Here is a 17,374-nt window from a genome sequence, read left to right on the forward strand (position 1 = left end):
TACTGCGGTAGAGTATATGCAGGATGCACACGGCCGGTATTCGTGTTTTGCGGATCCATGATTTCCAGACAGCAAAAAACTGATACAGTCGTGTGCGTGAGGCCTAAATATGACAAAAAGCAGAAAACAGGAAAACTGGACAAACTTCTGGAAGATTTGCCCTGACACTTAGTGCAGGTTTCTGCTTTCTGTTTCTGACACAGCGCCCCCATTGTGCACAGTCTGTGTCTGGTATTGCAGTATTCACTTAAATGGCGATACACTGCAATACCAGACATGGCCTATGGACAAGGGTGGCACTGTCTCTGGGGACAAAAATGCAGACCTGTTTTTCTTAATCCCATGCAACTGCTTTGAAAGTAAACCAGCTCCACCGACATAACAATTCCCTAATATATATATCATTTTTATAAACAGGGCAATTGTTACAAAATCAGATCCTCCACCTCTGAGGCTGGGTTCAGACCTGAGCGTCCTGACCTGAGCACTGTGTATGCGCGATTCTCCGGCGTCACACCTACGCGGCTCCAGTAGTATGCGAACGCCCATTGTCGCGCGTTCCCGGAAGTCTATGTACGGGAACACGCGACAAGACGCCCCGAAGTCGCTCATGTACTTTTTTGAGCGTCGGGCGTTTTACAGCGCGTTCGTACGCGCTGTAAAACGCCCAGGTGAGAACCATTCCCATAGGGAAGCATTGGTTTCTCCTTGTTGAGCGTTTTACAGCGCGTAGGAACGCTCAGGTGTGAACCCAGCCTGAACCTTTGAGGTCCTGATGCAGAATAATCCTTGCACTTGACATGAAAGCCATCAAATTCCCTACTCAGTAATTGCCATATATACTTTATGTGCACGCCATCATGAAAACAACGTTACTTAAATAGTAATTCCATAACATACCATTATTGCAGGAATCCCTCTTTTTAACGTCACCCAAGGAAAACGAATTACCTTGCAGTACATGGCATCTGCCTGTAGGGGGTGTCATGCTCTTTGCCATAAAGTAACCTCTTCCCAGAAAATAGGACAGGCAATGAAATGTAATAAATAAGCATTTCTTTATTCCAGCAGTTAAATCCTGCAGCGTACAAGAAAGCATTGAAGAATTCCTGTGTAAAATTACACAATATATTGATGACATCTATATCTATATATATTGGGGGGGGGGGGGGTTCATGTGGGGTGATGGGTGCTAGCTGATCTAGAACCTGTGGATTAGCAGTGCTGAATGTGCGTAAACAAAGAGAAACGATTGGGTAAGAGGTGGAGGCGGGTGTCGGTGCAGCTTATGGGGCGACAGTTCTTTAAACTCCAAAAAAGGGGGTCTTGCGGTAACATAAAGGGGGTGACAGAGCAGATGGCATTGGATTCCTCCTGGTGACTCGCTTCACATTCTACGTCCCTGGCATGCGCTAGGTTTCTGCAGAGCTTGTGGTTCTGTCCTCGAGCCGGACCGCCACCAGGACGGGCGTTTTGCAGCCGCTCACGTCCGGTGCTTCTCTGCTTCCTCTTCTGCAGACGGGTTGTCCAAGACGAGGGCCCCTGAGGACCCAGGGCATAAACGGTCACTGTCTTGCCTGGCGCCGTTCTTACCAGATGGGCATGCTCCCAGGGGGAAGCTGTGCGTCCCCCGACTGAAGGTCACTGAAGGCTTTCTGCATAAAAGAGAGAACAAAAAGACTGAAACTTTCTGCAACTTTTACGGACCTTGTGCATGAATTTCTCACCATTAGGCCTCATGCACACGACAGTTTTTTTTCACGGTCCGCAAAAACGGGGTCCGTGGGTCCGTGATCACGGATGCGGCTGCCAAACGGTGCATTTTCCGATTTTTCCACGGACCCATTGAGAGTCAATGGGTCCGCGAAAAAAAACGGAAAACGGCACAACGGCCACGGATGCACACAACGGTCGTGTGCATGAGGCCTTATCAAGATCTCTGCTTGCTGTCAGCGCATTCAAACATCTTTGTTTCTATTCACGGGCTAGAACGTCTTCACACTTCTCATAGCTGAGCCTTTGCTACGATTATAATCCAGGTTAGACATTCCTGTCAGCAGCACAAAACCTGTTTGCTACAGTGTATCAGTGCAGGTAAAATGTATCCAGAAAGATTTCGTCCACACAGCGTTGTGCAGACTGGATAAACTTGTAGCAAATCTTCAGCTGTGGAAAAAGTACTGCGTCCGTACCGGTTTTCAGCCTCTGGATGTAAATCACAATGTTATCACTCACTGACAGCAAGCAGAGGTGTTACACATAGCTTCTTACCTCAAACTTGCTGATAAAATCAGCAAATATCCCGAAAAAAGCCTCGGTGGTAGAGCCCTTGGGATCCTCTCCGAAGTAGGAGCAGACTTTAAAGAAATCCTCCATGGCCCGATGCTGCAGCGTGTCCAGACTCTGCATACAAGGGAACGTGTTCTCGAGGAATGTCTGAGGAGCCGGGGTTAAGGATGCTTAAGATATCGGTCAATAAGACCATAGGATTACACAGAACCCATGTTATACCAGAAGATCTTTTAATGAGCATTAAAAATGAGAAAACTGCTTTCTAATATCTTATTTCTATGCCGAGAGATGATCATTTAAAGTTACAGGTCTAAAGCCTGAGGCTGCACTACTGAGAGACTCTGATGACAATATGTCCCTCTATGATTTGTGCCAAGATTTGTGGCGATTTTGTTCCATTGTTGTCTCTATGACAACAATCCAATCAGTATTAGGAGGGAAACATGTTGTCATCAGTTTCTCTCAGTTGTGCAGCCTCAGGCTTCGGGCCTGCGACTTCAAGCCATTATATCTCAGGGCAGAAAAAAGATATTCACAAGCGGTTTTCATATTTTTAACGTACACAAAAGGCGCTGTTATACGGACATGGATATATCTTCCCAGTGCTCCCTACTGTGTGACCCTAACGCAGTCGCTCATTTAGGGCTTGTCTATGGGGGTGGATACACTCATGGTGAGGGGGAACTTGTCCTCGGGGGAGCCGTTCATCCGGCTGCAGGCGTTTTTGATCTCCTGGATAGTCACGTGCAGGTCACTCAGATCAGCAGTAAGTGACCTCTGGTTTACTAGAGAAGAAACAGATCGTCCATCATACAGATCACTGGTCACACACCCAACATGGCAGCTAGTTACACAGTAACCCCATCACTAATAATTGCTAGTCATGGGTCCTGTATTAATGCATCACCTTCTATCCACCTATCACCCAGTGTACTGATACTTCTACTGACTTACCTTTAATTCAATAGAAATAAAACTAAACCTGCCCCCCACCACCACCACAGAAAACGTTCAGACACATTAAAAACTGTATACATTGTCATATTGCAGCTTTATCTTTACAGAGCTCCAAATCCTCTGCTCCCCCATCACAGTCAAGAAATGACATGATAAAAGTCTGGCCGCCTGCAGCCACCACTAGAGGGAGCTCACTGCCATGTATTGACACAGCTAACATTAAACTGAATGGGAGCTTTCAAAAATGTCTATGCGGTGAGCTCCCTCTAGTGGTGGCTGCAGGAAAACACAGACAACGCAACACTGAGGGCAGGTGACTGACTACCTTTGGCAGCGAGAGGCACAGTGGGGAGATCCTTGGCAAAGCTTAGCACCTCAGGGAAATGCTGGCTGAGGGATTTGGCGAGTATGTGCAAAAAGGTGAACTTCCCGTCTACTGTCTTTGTGGTGTTGAGCTGTGAAAGCAAATGAAACGGGTCACAAAATGTCAGACGGGGCACACAGCTCAGTACTGCTGCCCGTCACGTACTACTGTCCATGTGATATACACAGTAAATAAAAAAAAGTATTAAATGGAAACCATCAACAAGTTGCTAATCACAGATATATTTGAACTATGTATCCTGCTTGGCGACAGTTTTCATCCAGGGAAAAGATTCAGATCCCAAATATTAATTAAAGAGAAGAGGGGTGTTAGTAAGACACCTGGTACCTCTGTTAGAAAGTTAATCTTGAATCCAGTGGTCCTGTTGGTTTTGGGTTGTCCGTCGTTCAGATAGTTCCCCATTGCCAGAACGAACTGTAACGACAAGAATCGGAATGTGTCACTGGTGCGTTATATGCTCCTGGAACACGTTTCCTAATAGTCATGTAATAATGTAGTAAATATCAATGTCTTTTGGAAATTTCCACCTGATGAAGAGTTCGTGACGGTAACACTTCAATCAATGAAAAGTCGCAGTCCGGGGGTGAATACAGGAAAAAAATAAGTAATATTATAGTTCAGAGCAAAGAGGCGGCGAGTTTTGAGGTACTATAAAAGGTAGAGTAGTATAATAATGTAGTATAATGTACAGCAGTATAATGAGGTACTATTATGTACAGTAATATAATGTGATACTATAATGTACAGTAGTATATTGCAGTACTATAATGTACAGTAGTATAATGTGGTACTATAATGTACAGTAGTATAATGTGATACTATAATGTACAGTAGTATAATGTGATACTATAATGTACAGTAGTATAATGTACAGTAGCATATTGCAGTACTATAATGTACAGTAGTATAATGTGATACTATAATGTACAGTAGTATAATGTACAGTAGTATAATGAGGTACTATAATGTACAGTAGCATATTGCAGTACTATAATGTACAGCAGTATAATGTACAGTAGTATAATGTACAGTAGTATAATGTACAGCAGTATAATCCAGTACTATAATGTACAGTAGCATATTGCAGAACTATAATGTACAGTAGTATAATGAGGTACTATAATGTACAGTAGTATGAGGTACTACAATGTACAGTAGTATAATGAGGTACTATAATGTAAAGTAGTATAATGAGGTACTATAATGTACAGTAGTATAATGTGGTACTATAATGTACAGTAGTATAATGTGGTACTATAATGTACAGTAGTATAATGAGGTACTATAATGTACAGTACACGCCAGACAACGCAGTGCTGCACAAAATATCTACATAAATAGCACAGCGCAGCACAACATGCCACCCTAGTAGTGCCTAACAAATACCACAGTGCTGAAAACCCGCCCTGACCCCACTGACAGCAGCATTGTCCCTCTACTAACCCCCCCCCCCCCTCCCCTCCCGTAATAGAAGGCACAGTAAAAGTTCTATTGACTTCTATGGGTGCAGCAGCATCACCCCCATTCCAATTTGTCACACCTCTCAGATTGACAGGACAAGGGCACACGTGATGACAGAGGGCATGGAGAGTGTCAGAAGACTTCTCCAGTCATTTACCTTCCCTGCTTTTCTTCCTCCTGACTACTGAACTGTTCTCTGGTTGACGTCCTCCAGCCCTTCTAAGCAGGGAAACTGCACGGACACGGCGGTGTTTGCATTACCAGTGCGGTTCCTGCTCAGACATGTCCGCCGTCCGGTAGGACAGATCACCAGTTCATGATTTTATGACTGCAATATCTGACTACACCTAGGGTTTGTTTGTAGTCTGTAACCATGGCGACACATAATGTAACCATTGTATAGACAAAACGGTAAGTTTTAAAAAAAATTAAAAATAAACACTTAAGGATAGTTTCAGAATTGCTTCATTTTTTTTAGTTTACAGCAGTAAAAACTGTTGCAAAAGTCTACATAACCCATAAAATAGCTCCAAAACAGATCTTTAATTTAAAGCCCCGGGCTCTCTGGTTGGGCCACGACACACTGTACAGGAGCTACAGCGGAGGTGACAGACGGGGGAGACGACTTACACTCACAACGTGCTGACTAAGGAGAAAAGACTCATTAAACAGGAACGTTTCCACCTCCTGCAGAAGACGCTCGCCCAGTTAATTGTTACCCGCCCGCCCGCTTCTTCCAGTGTGCTCAGCAAGATTCCTCAATCCTATGAATCACTGCCTCACACTGTAATGCCAGGGAGGCAGTAATAACTGGAGACGGGCACAGAGGCTGGCACATAGCGAGTAGGCTGGGATATTACTCATAGGAAGGTATAAGGTGCCCGAGGTGGGTAGTAGTTCAGGAGCTTAAAAAGACCTAATTATGGTGGATGATAATGCAGGTATCTCATAGGTGTTGTCCCTGCTACAGTCACCGTCATCCCCCTCCTGCGCAATGTACTAATGTATGAGCTGTACAGACGGGTGGGGGACGGGAGAGATCCTGACGGCTCCGAATAATAAATCCTGTAATCAGAAAATCTTTGGTTGGAATGACCCTTTAAAATCGCTTACTGTAAAAGGGCATCTGTCAGCAGTTTTGTACCTATGACACTGGCTGACCTGTTGGCAGCTGAAGGCATCTGTGTTGGTCCCATGTTCCTATGTGCCCGCATTGCTGAGAAAAATGAAGTTTTAATATATGCAAATGAGCCTCTGAGTGCAACCGGGGCGTTGCCATTACACCTAGAGGCTCTGCTCCCTCTACAACTGCCGCGCCGTCTGCACTTTGATTGACAGGGCCAGGTTGATGATGTTTTTGCTGTCTGGACCTGTCAATCAAAATGTGCAGAGAGCATGGCAATTGCAGAGGGAGCTGAGCCTTTAGGTGTAATGACAACACCCCCGTTGCTCTTAGAGGCTCATTTGCATATATTAAAACATAACTTTTCTCAGCAGCGCGGGCACATATGAACATGGGACCAACACAGATGCCTTCAGCTGTCAAGCGCACATGTAACAGGTCAGCCAGTGTTGTAGGTATAAAACTGCTGACAGATGCCCTTTAAATTACTACTGATCACCTCCCTTCTAGTTTTAGAACTGCCCCCTCCTTCCTGAATTTAAACCATATTTATAGGTTTCATTAATGCCCCCTTCCCTTATTATCCCAAAGCTGTATATATTAATGAGGTCCTCTGCTTAGGAAATGTTTTTGGTTAGAAGGGTCTCATGAGGATAAGGCTACTTTCGCACTTGCGGCAGAGTGATCCGGCAAGTAGTTCCGTCGCCGGAACTGCCTGCCGGATCCGGTAAACCGTATGCCAACTGATGGCATTAGTAAGACTGATCAGGATCAGCCTTTCCGGTGTCATCTGGGGACAGGGGCAGAGCTCCGGCGCAGCACGGCGAGAGGCCGCCGGACTAAAAAGTCGGACATGCAGTATTTTTAGTCCGGCAGCCTCTCGCCGTGCACTGCCGTGCTGTGCCGAAGCTCCGCCCCCCGTCCCCATTATAGTCAATGGGGACGGAGCGGCGGTCCGGCGGCACGGCGAAATAGCGGCAGGACAGATCCGACAGGATGAACAGCCTATCGGATCCGTCCTGCCGCTAGTGTGAAAATAGCCTTACTCTCCATTCAGAATCCATGGGGATATACCTGATCAGTTCTTTTCGGGTATAGAGCCCCTGTGACGGGTATAGAGCCCCTGTGACGGAACTCTATGCCGGAAAAGAGAAACGCTAATGTGAAAGTAGCCTTAGCGGATTGCTGTGATTCCCAACAATCAGCCTCCACCACTAGGGGGAGCTCACTGCATACAAAACTATACAGCTCCCATTGAAGTCAATCACTTACAAGTGCAATCCGATCCTAAGCGCCCTCCTAGTGGTGGCTGCGTTTATGGCTGCGTTAGGGGCCAGCAGGGGATTTGGAGCTCTGTATCAGGAGAACTAAGCTCTGATCGCTCTAAAAAGATACGACGTGAAAATAATCAGCAGAGAATTGTGGACCGAAGAGCCTCCTGATGTGTGCGCTGCTTTATTAAGTATAGGATTGTAGCCTTGAGGGAGGGTTTCATGACTGGTAATAATAGATTGCTTTAATAACACATGGCAGCCATGCAGCTGCCGCACCGCTCGGCATGGGGCTGCCCGTTCTCTGCCCGTATTAATCATTCGGTGACAATGGCAGAGACGGCCCAGGCTGGAACCAGTCAGCACCCCCCCCCCCCCCCCCCACACATACCCCGATATCGGTACACCTTATCAGGGGGCTCAGGCATGCACCTCAGGGGGGCGGCTCTTTCTGATACCTTAGCTCCTTCAGCCCCAAAAATCTGCAACATTTCACAGCATAAAAAGACCTGGCAGGACTTTAGGAGCCCATTTTGTTCTGGGGCCCTCCACGCTCAGCTGCTTAGCTATAGGGAGCCTTGCTTGGTCCCCACTGCAGACAGGACAGTGCCGCCTTGCCCCTGGTGCACACCCGCCAACCATGCAGTTTTTTTTGCACGATTATGCCGTCAAATGGCCCTCAAAGACTTTATGCAAATGTTCTCGATCGTGGATGTTTAATGGTGTCCCTAGATAGATTGGGGATTTACATTTTGGGTGGTATTACTATAGTATTGCTGGTGGGGGATGCAGCACAAGGGACCTGTGCAGACACTGAACCAGCAGAGAGACAAGGCCAGCCCTAGGATGCACCATTACTGTCTACTGAAGGTTTTGCTCCCTGATCCCATGCCTGGTCCCCGAATGGTGTTTTTTTTATTTTTATTGGGCAGCGTTATTTGGGCACTGTATGGCGGTATTATACAGTCTATCAATAACCAAGCAGAGTATAATCTGATTGTGTGACAAGCATTAGGGTGTTGAAATGAACATGTAAAGAAGTATCTCCCAAGAAAGAGAAGCTTCTCATCAGCGCCACCTATTGGAAGTGGCTCCCTATGAGTCAAGAGCCTACTTTGTGACAAGGGAATATACCCGGACCAGATATCCATCAGCGGATGGCTGTTTTGGGGTGCTTACCACCAACCAGTACGGAGTAGGATTCTGGCTGGCTCAGTGCGATGTCTTAAAAGCGGCTTTAGTGGGGTGCTGAATCTCCTTGCAAAGACCAGTCCTGCATGGACACTTACTGAAAGCACTATGGAGTTGGATCTTGGGTCATAGGGAAGCCACTTCCAATAGGTGGCGCTGGAGAGATGGTTCTCTTTCTTGGGAGATACCTCTTTATATATTAGTTTCCCATGGAGCATTGCCAATAAGTCTCGATACATGAATGGTCTATTTAAAGGGGTTGTGTCACAAAACATATTCTACATTTTTCAAACCAGCACCTGGATCTGGTTACTTTTGTAATTGCATGGAATTTAAAAATTTAGTACGGCCGCTGAGTTATTCAATAAAATGTATCTGTATAGCGCCACCTGCTGTTTGTTCTTTTCCTTATTTTTTTTGTCCATCTCACATAGTGGTCGCACATGCTCATTTTAAATCTTCAACTGCCACCAGCCATATGTTCTATTAGAAGCTGTGGCAGTTACAGGGAGAAAGCTGCAGCAGAAAGGACACGCCGCTTCCCGAGCTGTCAGGCTGAAGATAATCTAGCAGAGCAATTGGAGCAATGAATGAGGAGATCTCTGGATCCATGTGAGGCACAGGGCTGGTTCTAGCTTTGTTAGAAAGAGACTGTCATGTCCTATATGATGTCTGATTTTCATTTTTTACATTAATGATGGGATAGCTCCTTGAAGGAGATTCAGCACCTTGCCTAAGGTGTTGAAAAGAGGTAGAAGAGATTTTTTTAAAATATATTTTCTAGTCTGAATTTCCCACTCCTAGATGATTGTGCACGGTCAGCGACTGGATGTTGCTCAGACACTATACACTGCGGTCAGCTCTTACAGTCCCATCACCTCCTACGCCCCAGTAACGTCCCGTACACTGTGCAGTCAGCAACTTTCCCTTTCAGGATCAATATGGTTTTATAGAACACTGCAGTAAAGGGCAATCAATGGCTTCTTTATGAACACCGGAAACTAAAGTAGAGGCACTATCAACCCCGCATTACATGACACGGGAGGGAGCGACAATCTGCACCGGCGAGGCTATGAAGCCTTATGCAGTTCATAAGTAATATGGGGCTTACAGGTATGTATACGGGAAAACTATGGCCCAATGCCAAATCTATAACAGGCCCCCCACCTACCAAATCTGTATAAAGCCCCCCACCTACCAAATCTGTAACAGGCCCCCCACCTAGCAAATCTGTAACAGTCCCCCCCTGCCAAATCTGTAACAAGCCCCCCACCTACAAAATCTATAACAGGCCCCCCACCTACCAAATCTGTAACAGCCCCCCACCTACCAAATCTATAACAGCCCCCCACCTACCAAATCTATAACAGCCCCCCACCTACCAAATCTATAACAGCCCCCCACCTACCAAATCTATAACAGCCCCCCACCTACCAAATCTGTGACAGCCCCCCACCTACTAAATCTGTAACAGGCCCCCCACCTACTAAATCTGTAACAGGCCCCCCCAACTACCAAATCTGTAACAGGCCCCCCCCCCCCAACTACCAAATCTGTAACAGGCCCCCCCAACTACCAAATCTGTAACAGGCCCCCCACCTACCAAATCTGTAACAGGCCCCCCACCTACCAAATCTGTAACAGGCCCCCCCAACTACCAAATCTGTAACAGGCCCCCCCCCCCCCCAACTACCAAATCTGTAACAGGCCCCCCCACCTAACAAATCTGTAACAGGCCCCCCACCTACCAAATCTGTAACAGGCCCCCCCACCTAACAAATCTGTAACAGGCCCCCCCACCTAACAAATCTGTAACAGGCCCCCCCCCCCACCTAACAAATCTGTAACAGCCCCCCCAACTACCAAATCTGTAACAGGCCCCCCCCACCTAACAAATATGTAACAAGCCATCACCTACCAAATCTGTAACAGCACCCCACCTTCCAAATCTGTAACAGGCCCCCCCCCCCCAACTACCAAATCTGTAACAGCCCCCCACCTACCAAATCTGTAACAGGCCCCCCCCCCCCACCTACCAAATCTGTAACAGGCCCCCCCAACTACCAAATCTGTAACAGGCCCCCGCAACTACCAAGTCTGTAACAGGCCCCCCCCCAACTACCAAATTCTTAACAGGCCCCCCCACCTACTAAATCTGTAACAGCCCCCCCCCCAACTACCAAATCTGTAACAGGCCCCCCCCCCCCTACTAAATCTGTAACAAGCCCCCCAACTACCAAATCTGTAACAGGCCCCCCACCTGTGCCAATTACAATACTGGACCCTTCTAATGAAGCAGAGGGGCCTTGGACCCCCTCAGGCAACAGATTCTGTGTGCAAGCACCCGCTCTGCACCCAGTATAGCTCCACCCCCGCTCATCTTGGTGATCACTTAGCAATAGTTATAACTACGACATGGGGAAAGAACTCAACTACATAAAAAGTTCTCTTCCTTTTTTGGGGGGGCACCTTTACAGACAAAGTTATGAAGTTTCTCTTTAACCACTTAGCACTACGCTAACGCCGAAAGGAGTCATCGCGGCGGCTCTCCCAGGCTACGCTAACGCCAATAGGCGTCATCTCGCGTGAGCCGAGATTTCCTGTGAACGCGCGCACGCAGACGCGCGCGTTCACAGGAACGGGAGGTAAGCGAGTGGATCTCCAGCCTACCAGCGGCGATCGCTCGCTGGCAGGCTGGAGATGTGATTTTTTTAACCCCTAACAGGCAGATTAGACGCTGTTTTGATAACAGCGTCTAATATACCTGCTACCTGGTCCTCTGGTGGTCCCTTTTGTTAGGATCGACCACCAGAGGACTCAGGCAGCTCACTAAAGTAGCACCAAACACCACTACACTACACCCCCCCCTGTCACTTATTAACCCTTTATAAACCACTGATCAGCCCATATAGACTCCCTGATCACCCCCCTGTCATTGATCACCCCCCTGTCAGGCTCCATTCAGAGGTCCGTATGATTTTTACGGATCCACGGATACATGGATCGGATCCGCAAAACGCATACGGACGTCTGAATGGAGCCTTACAGGGGGGTGATCAATGACAAGGGGGTGATCACGCATATAGACTTCCTGATCACTTCCCTGTCATTGATCACCCCCCTGTCAGGCTCCATTCAGACGTCCGTATGATTTTTACGGATCCACTGATACATGGATCGGATCCGCAAAACACATGCGGACGTCTGAATGGAGCCTTACAGGGGGGTGATCAATTACAGAGGAGTGATCACCCATATAGACTCCCTGATCTCCCCCGTCATTGATCACCCCCCTGTAAGGCTCCATTCAGACGTCCGTATGATTTTTACGGATCCACGGATACATGGATCGGATCCGCAAAACACATACGGACGTCTGAATGGAGCCTTACAGGGGGTGATCAATGACAGAGGGGTGATCACCCATATAGACTTCCTGATCACCCCCTGTCATTGATCACCCCCCTGTCATTGATCACCCCCCTGTAAGGCTCCATTCAGACGTCCGTATGATTTTTACGGATCCTCGGATCCATGGATCGGATCCGCAAAACACATACGGACGTCTGAATGGAGCCTTACAGGGGGGTGATCAGTGACAGGGGGGTGATCACCCCATATACACTCCCTGGTCACCCCCTGTCATTGATCACCCCCCTGTAAGGCTCCATTCAGACGTCCGTATGATTTTTTACGGATCCACGGATACATGGATCGGATCCGCAAAACACATGCGGACGTCTGAATGGAGCCTTACAGGGGGGTGATCAATGACGAAGGTGATCAGGGAGTCTATATGGGTGATCACCCCTCTGTCATTGATCACCCCCTGTAAGGCTCCATTCAGACGTCCGCATGTGTTTTGCGGATCCGATCCATGTATCCGTGGATCCGTAAAAAATCATACGGACGTCTGAATGGAGCCTTACAGGGGGGTGATCAATGACGAAGGTGATCAGGGAGTCTATATGGGTGATCACCCCTCTGTCATTGATCACCCCCCTGTAAGGCTCCATTCAGACGTCCGCATGTGTTTTGCGGATCCGATCCATGTATCCGTGGATCCGTAAAAAATCATACGGACGTCTGAATGGAGCCTTACAGGGGGGTGATCAATGACGAAGGTGATCAGGGAGTCTATATGGGTGATCACCCCCCTGTAAGGCTCCATTCAGACGTCCGCATGTGTTTTGCGGATCCGATCCATGTATCCGTGGATCCGTAAAAAATCATACGGATGTCTGAATGGAGCCTTACAGGGGGGTGATCAATGACAGGGGTGTGATCAATGACAGGGGGGTGATCACCCCATATAGATTCTCTGATCACCCCCCTGTCATTGATCACCCCCTGTAAGGCTCCATGTAGACATTTTTTTGGGCACAAGTTAGCGGAAATTGACTAACTTGTGTCAAAAAATAAAATCTCACATGAACTCACCATACCCCTCACGGAATCCAAATGCGTAAATTTTTTTCGACATTTATATTCCAGACTTCTTCTGACGCTGTAGGGCCCCTAAAATGCCAGGGCAGTATAAGTACCCCACATGTGACCCCATTTTGGAAAGAAGACACCCCAAGGTATTTGCTGAGGGGCATATTGAATCCATGAAAGATTGAAATTTTTGTCCCAAGTTAGCAGAAAGGGAGACTTTGTGAGAAAATACAAAAAAAATCAATTTCCGCTAACTTGTGCCAAAAAAAAAAATTCTAGGAACTCGCCATACCCCTCACGGAATACCTTAGGGTGTCTTCTTTCCAAAATGGGGTCACATGTGGGGTATTTATACTGCCCTGGCATGTTAGGGGCCCGAAAGCGTGAGAAGAAGTCTGGGATCCAAATGTCTAAAAATGCCCTCCTAAAAGGAATTTGGGCCGCTTTGCGCATCTAGGCTGCAAAAAAGTGTCACACATGTGGTATCGCCGTACTCAGGAGAAGTTGGGGAATGTGTTTTGGGGTGTCATTTTACATATACCCATGCTGGGTGAGATAAATATCTTGGTCAAATGCCAACTTTGTATAAAAAAAATGGGAAAAGTTGTCTTTTGCCGAGATATTTCTATCACCCAGCATGGGTATATGTAAAATGACACCCCAAAACACATTCCGCAACTTCTCCTGAGTACGGCGATACCAGATGTGTGAGAAGAACTTTGCAATCGAAATGTGTAAAAAATGGCCGGTGAAATCCTAAAGGTGTTCTTTGGAATATGTGCCCCTTTGCCCACCTAGGCTGCAAAAAAGTGTCACACATCTGGTATCGCCGTACTCAGGAGAAGTTGGGGAATGTGTTTTGGGGTGTCATTTTACATATACCCATGCTGGATGAGAGAAATATCTTGGTCAAATGCCAACTGTGTATTAAAAAAATGGGAAAAGTTGTCTTTTGCCAAGATATTTCTCTCACCCAGCATGGGTATATGTAAAATTACACCCCAAAACACATTCCCCAACTTCTCCTGAGTACGGCGATACCAGATGTGTGACACTTTTTTGCAGCCTAGGTGGGCAAAGGGGCACATATTCCAAAGAACACCTTTAGGATTTCACCGGCCATTTTTTACACATTTCGATTGCAAAGTTCTTCTCACACATTTGGGCCCCTAAATTGCCAGGGCAGTATAACTACCCCACAAGTGACCCCATTTTGGAAAGAAGACACCCCAAGGTATTCCGTGATGGGCATAGTGAGTTCATGGAAGTTTTTATTTTTTGTCACAAGTTAGTGGAATATGAGACTTTGTAAGAAAAAAAAAAAAATAATAATAAATCATCATTTTCCGCTAACTTGTGACAAAAAACAAAAAGTTCTATGAACTCACTATGCCCATCAGCGAATACCTCAGGGTGTCTACTTTCCGAAATGGGGTCATTTGTGGGGTTTTTCTACTTTTTGGGCATTGTAGAACCTCAGGAAACATGACAGGTGCTCAGAAAGTCAGAGCTGCTTCAAAAAGCGGAAATTCACATTTTTGTACCATAGTTTGTAAACGCTATAACTTTTACCCAAACCATTTTTTTTTTACCCAAACATTTTTTTTTAATCAAAGACATGTAGAACAATAAATTTAGCGAAAAATTTATATATGGATGTCGTTTTTTTTGCAAAATTTTACAACTGAAAGTGAAAAATGACATTTTTTTGCAAAAAAATCGTTAAATTTTGATTAATAACAAAAAAAGTTAAAATGTCAGCAGCAATGAAATACCACCAAATGAAAGCTCTATTAGTGAGAAGAAAAGGAGGTAAAATTCATTTGTATGGTAAGTTGCATGACCGAGCAATAAACCGCTAAAGTTGTGGAGTGCCGATTTGTAAAAAAGGGCCTGGTCACTAGGGGGGTATAAACCTGTGGTCCTTAAGTGGTTAAGGATATGTACATATTTAGGGGCAATTTTTTTTTATGATTTCATTTTACTCATTTTGGGCAAACAATCATTTTTTCAATTGGTCGTTATTAAAAATGTTAAGCAGTTTCTGAGAAACAAGGTTTAAAACATCGGTCTGTTTGCAAATGTGACTTTTTGTTTTCTTGGAATGCCGGTCAGCTGACGGCTCATGTGTAGCTCTTCTCTCTGATCTCCTGACCTCATAAACACTCATTATAGCTCAATTCTTATCAAACTGATAACAATATGGCTTAAATAAGTGTTTATGAGGTCAGGAGATGTGAGACAAGAGCTACAAATAAGCCAGATGATGGGATTCAAAGAAAACAGAAAGTCACAGCTTGCAAACAGACTGATCTTTTTAACCCTTGTATCTCAAAAATGGCTGAATATTTTTAATAAAGATGAATTGAAAAAATTACTTTAACCCAAAATAAGTACAATGCAATCCTTTAAAAAATGTCCCTGAAATGTACCTAGCCTTTAAAGTTAGTTATCACCCTAACGATGTAAATCATGCCACTGAGATTTGCGCAATGTTTTAAGCCCAAACCAATTTTTAATCGCGTCTATTGTTAGGATGTACTAACATGTGCCAGTTTTTGAGGAGTCTCCCACCCCCGTTCCACGCCATCATGATATGAATACACCCTTAGGGTCCATTCACATGTCCGTAGAATGGGTCCGGATCCGGATTTTCAATGGGGCCTGGAAGAGATGCGGACAGCACACAGTGTGCTATCCGCATTTCTGGTCCGCGGCTCCCTGAAAAAATAGAACATGTCCTATTCTTGTCCGCAATAGCGGACAAGAATAGGCATCTCTATTGGGGTGCCAGCCCGGTGTATTGCGGATCTGTAATACACAACGGACGTGTGAATGGACCCTTACACTAACTACCAGCTCCTAGATAGCAGCGGATATCACTCAGTTATAGGGGGTCATTTAAGAACAGGTATATCTGGCGCAGATTCTGTCGCACGCCATGTTGTGGCAGAATCTGCAACTTCTTCCACGCTCACGCCAGGTCTAAAAAAAGGGGGGGGGGGGGCAGAAAGGAAGCTATCTTACATTTAAAATCGGCGATGGATATGCCAAAGTTATGTAGAGGCTGGCGCCTCCACATAACTGGTGGATCCACCGCCAGGTATAGGGGTTACTAAGACCGGAGTCTAAAAGACCGGCACCAGTCTTAATAAATGTGCCCCATGGTATCTACATGATGTGCCTGTTAGGCCTCTTTCCCACTGGCGTGTGCACCCCGTTGCCGTATTGCAGACCGCATTTGCGGATCCGCAATACACGGGTGCCGTTCCGTGGGCATTCCGCATCACGGATGCAGACCCATTCACTTGAATGTGTCCGCAAATCGGAGATGCGGAACGGAATCACGCAACGGAACCCTACGGAAGCACTACGGAGTGCTTCCGTGGGGTTTCGTCCCGTACTTCCGTTCCGCAAAAAGATAGAACATGTCCTATCTTTTTGCGGAACGGCCAGATCGCGGACCCATTCAAGTGAATGGGTCCGCGATCCGCTGCGGCTGCCCCACGGACTGTGCTCATGCATTGCGGCCCGCTTTTTGCGGCCCGCAATACGGCAACGGGGCACACATGCCAGTGTGAAAGAGGTCTAAAAGGGATTGTCCCGTTAAGACAACCTATCCCCCCTCCACAGGATAGGGGATAAATGTTTCATCTGTGCGCATGGGGGGAGGGGAGCATACGTTGTCTTAATGGAAAAAAACCTTATCTACAGGACACATCCTTTATCCACCCGTACCTACCTAAAGGAAGTTAAAAACCCTATTACATGCATTAAAAATGACTCTGCTAAGAAAATATGGTCACCACAAATCCGGTGGCGTATGTGAATACAGCCTAGAATATGGCGGTAATAGTGTCCCTAAATACTTAGTTGTGCCATGGTCTCTTCGCGGGATATCTGGTAACCGTCTCACCTCCAGGATCTTTGCCAGCTTTTTGCTGCCTTTCAGTTCCGCAGAGGCCTTAAGGACGCAGTCACAACTGGCCCGGATCTCCTCCGTCTTCTCCTGCAGGGTGCTCTTAAAGAGGAGACTTCTCAGCCGCAACTTATAGTCTGGAACTTGCATCATCTGCAGAGGACCCAAAAAAAATTGAGTAAGGCCTCGTGCATGGCTGTAAGTATTTTTGCGGATCACATCAGTGTGACGTCTGTGTTGCATCCGTTTATTTGCACACCCATTGACTTTAATGGGTCCGTGGTCTGCATTTTGCAGCCAAGAATAGAGCACGTTCTATACTTTGCAGAATGGACATA

The 17,374-nt window shown here is 46.3% G+C and overlaps 1 protein-coding gene across 4 annotated transcripts in view; it reads right to left on the reverse strand.

Annotated features, from left to right (window-relative positions):
- Positions 1-1,107: 1,107 nt before the first annotated feature.
- The window catches only part of LOC122944525 (Grid2 interacting protein), a 70,939-nt gene continuing 54,672 nt past the window's right edge, over positions 1,108-17,374 (reverse strand). For all 4 annotated transcript variants that reach the window (XM_044302908.1, XM_044302907.1, XM_044302909.1 and 1 more), the window contains 6 exons: positions 17,034-17,189; positions 3,962-4,048; positions 3,575-3,704; positions 2,959-3,077; positions 2,272-2,436; positions 1,108-1,655 (listed from right to left, as the gene is read on the reverse strand). In XM_044302908.1, coding sequence (XP_044158843.1) covers positions 1,590-1,655; positions 2,272-2,436; positions 2,959-3,077; positions 3,575-3,704; positions 3,962-4,048; positions 17,034-17,189 — 723 coding nt within the window. In that variant the 3' untranslated portion in view covers positions 1,108-1,589. The remainder of the gene's footprint in view (positions 1,656-2,271; positions 2,437-2,958; positions 3,078-3,574; positions 3,705-3,961; positions 4,049-17,033; positions 17,190-17,374) is intronic.

The sequence above is a fragment of the Bufo gargarizans genome, chromosome 8 (assembly GCF_014858855.1).
Source record: "Bufo gargarizans isolate SCDJY-AF-19 chromosome 8, ASM1485885v1, whole genome shotgun sequence".
NCBI lineage: Eukaryota > Metazoa > Chordata > Amphibia > Anura > Bufonidae > Bufo > Bufo gargarizans.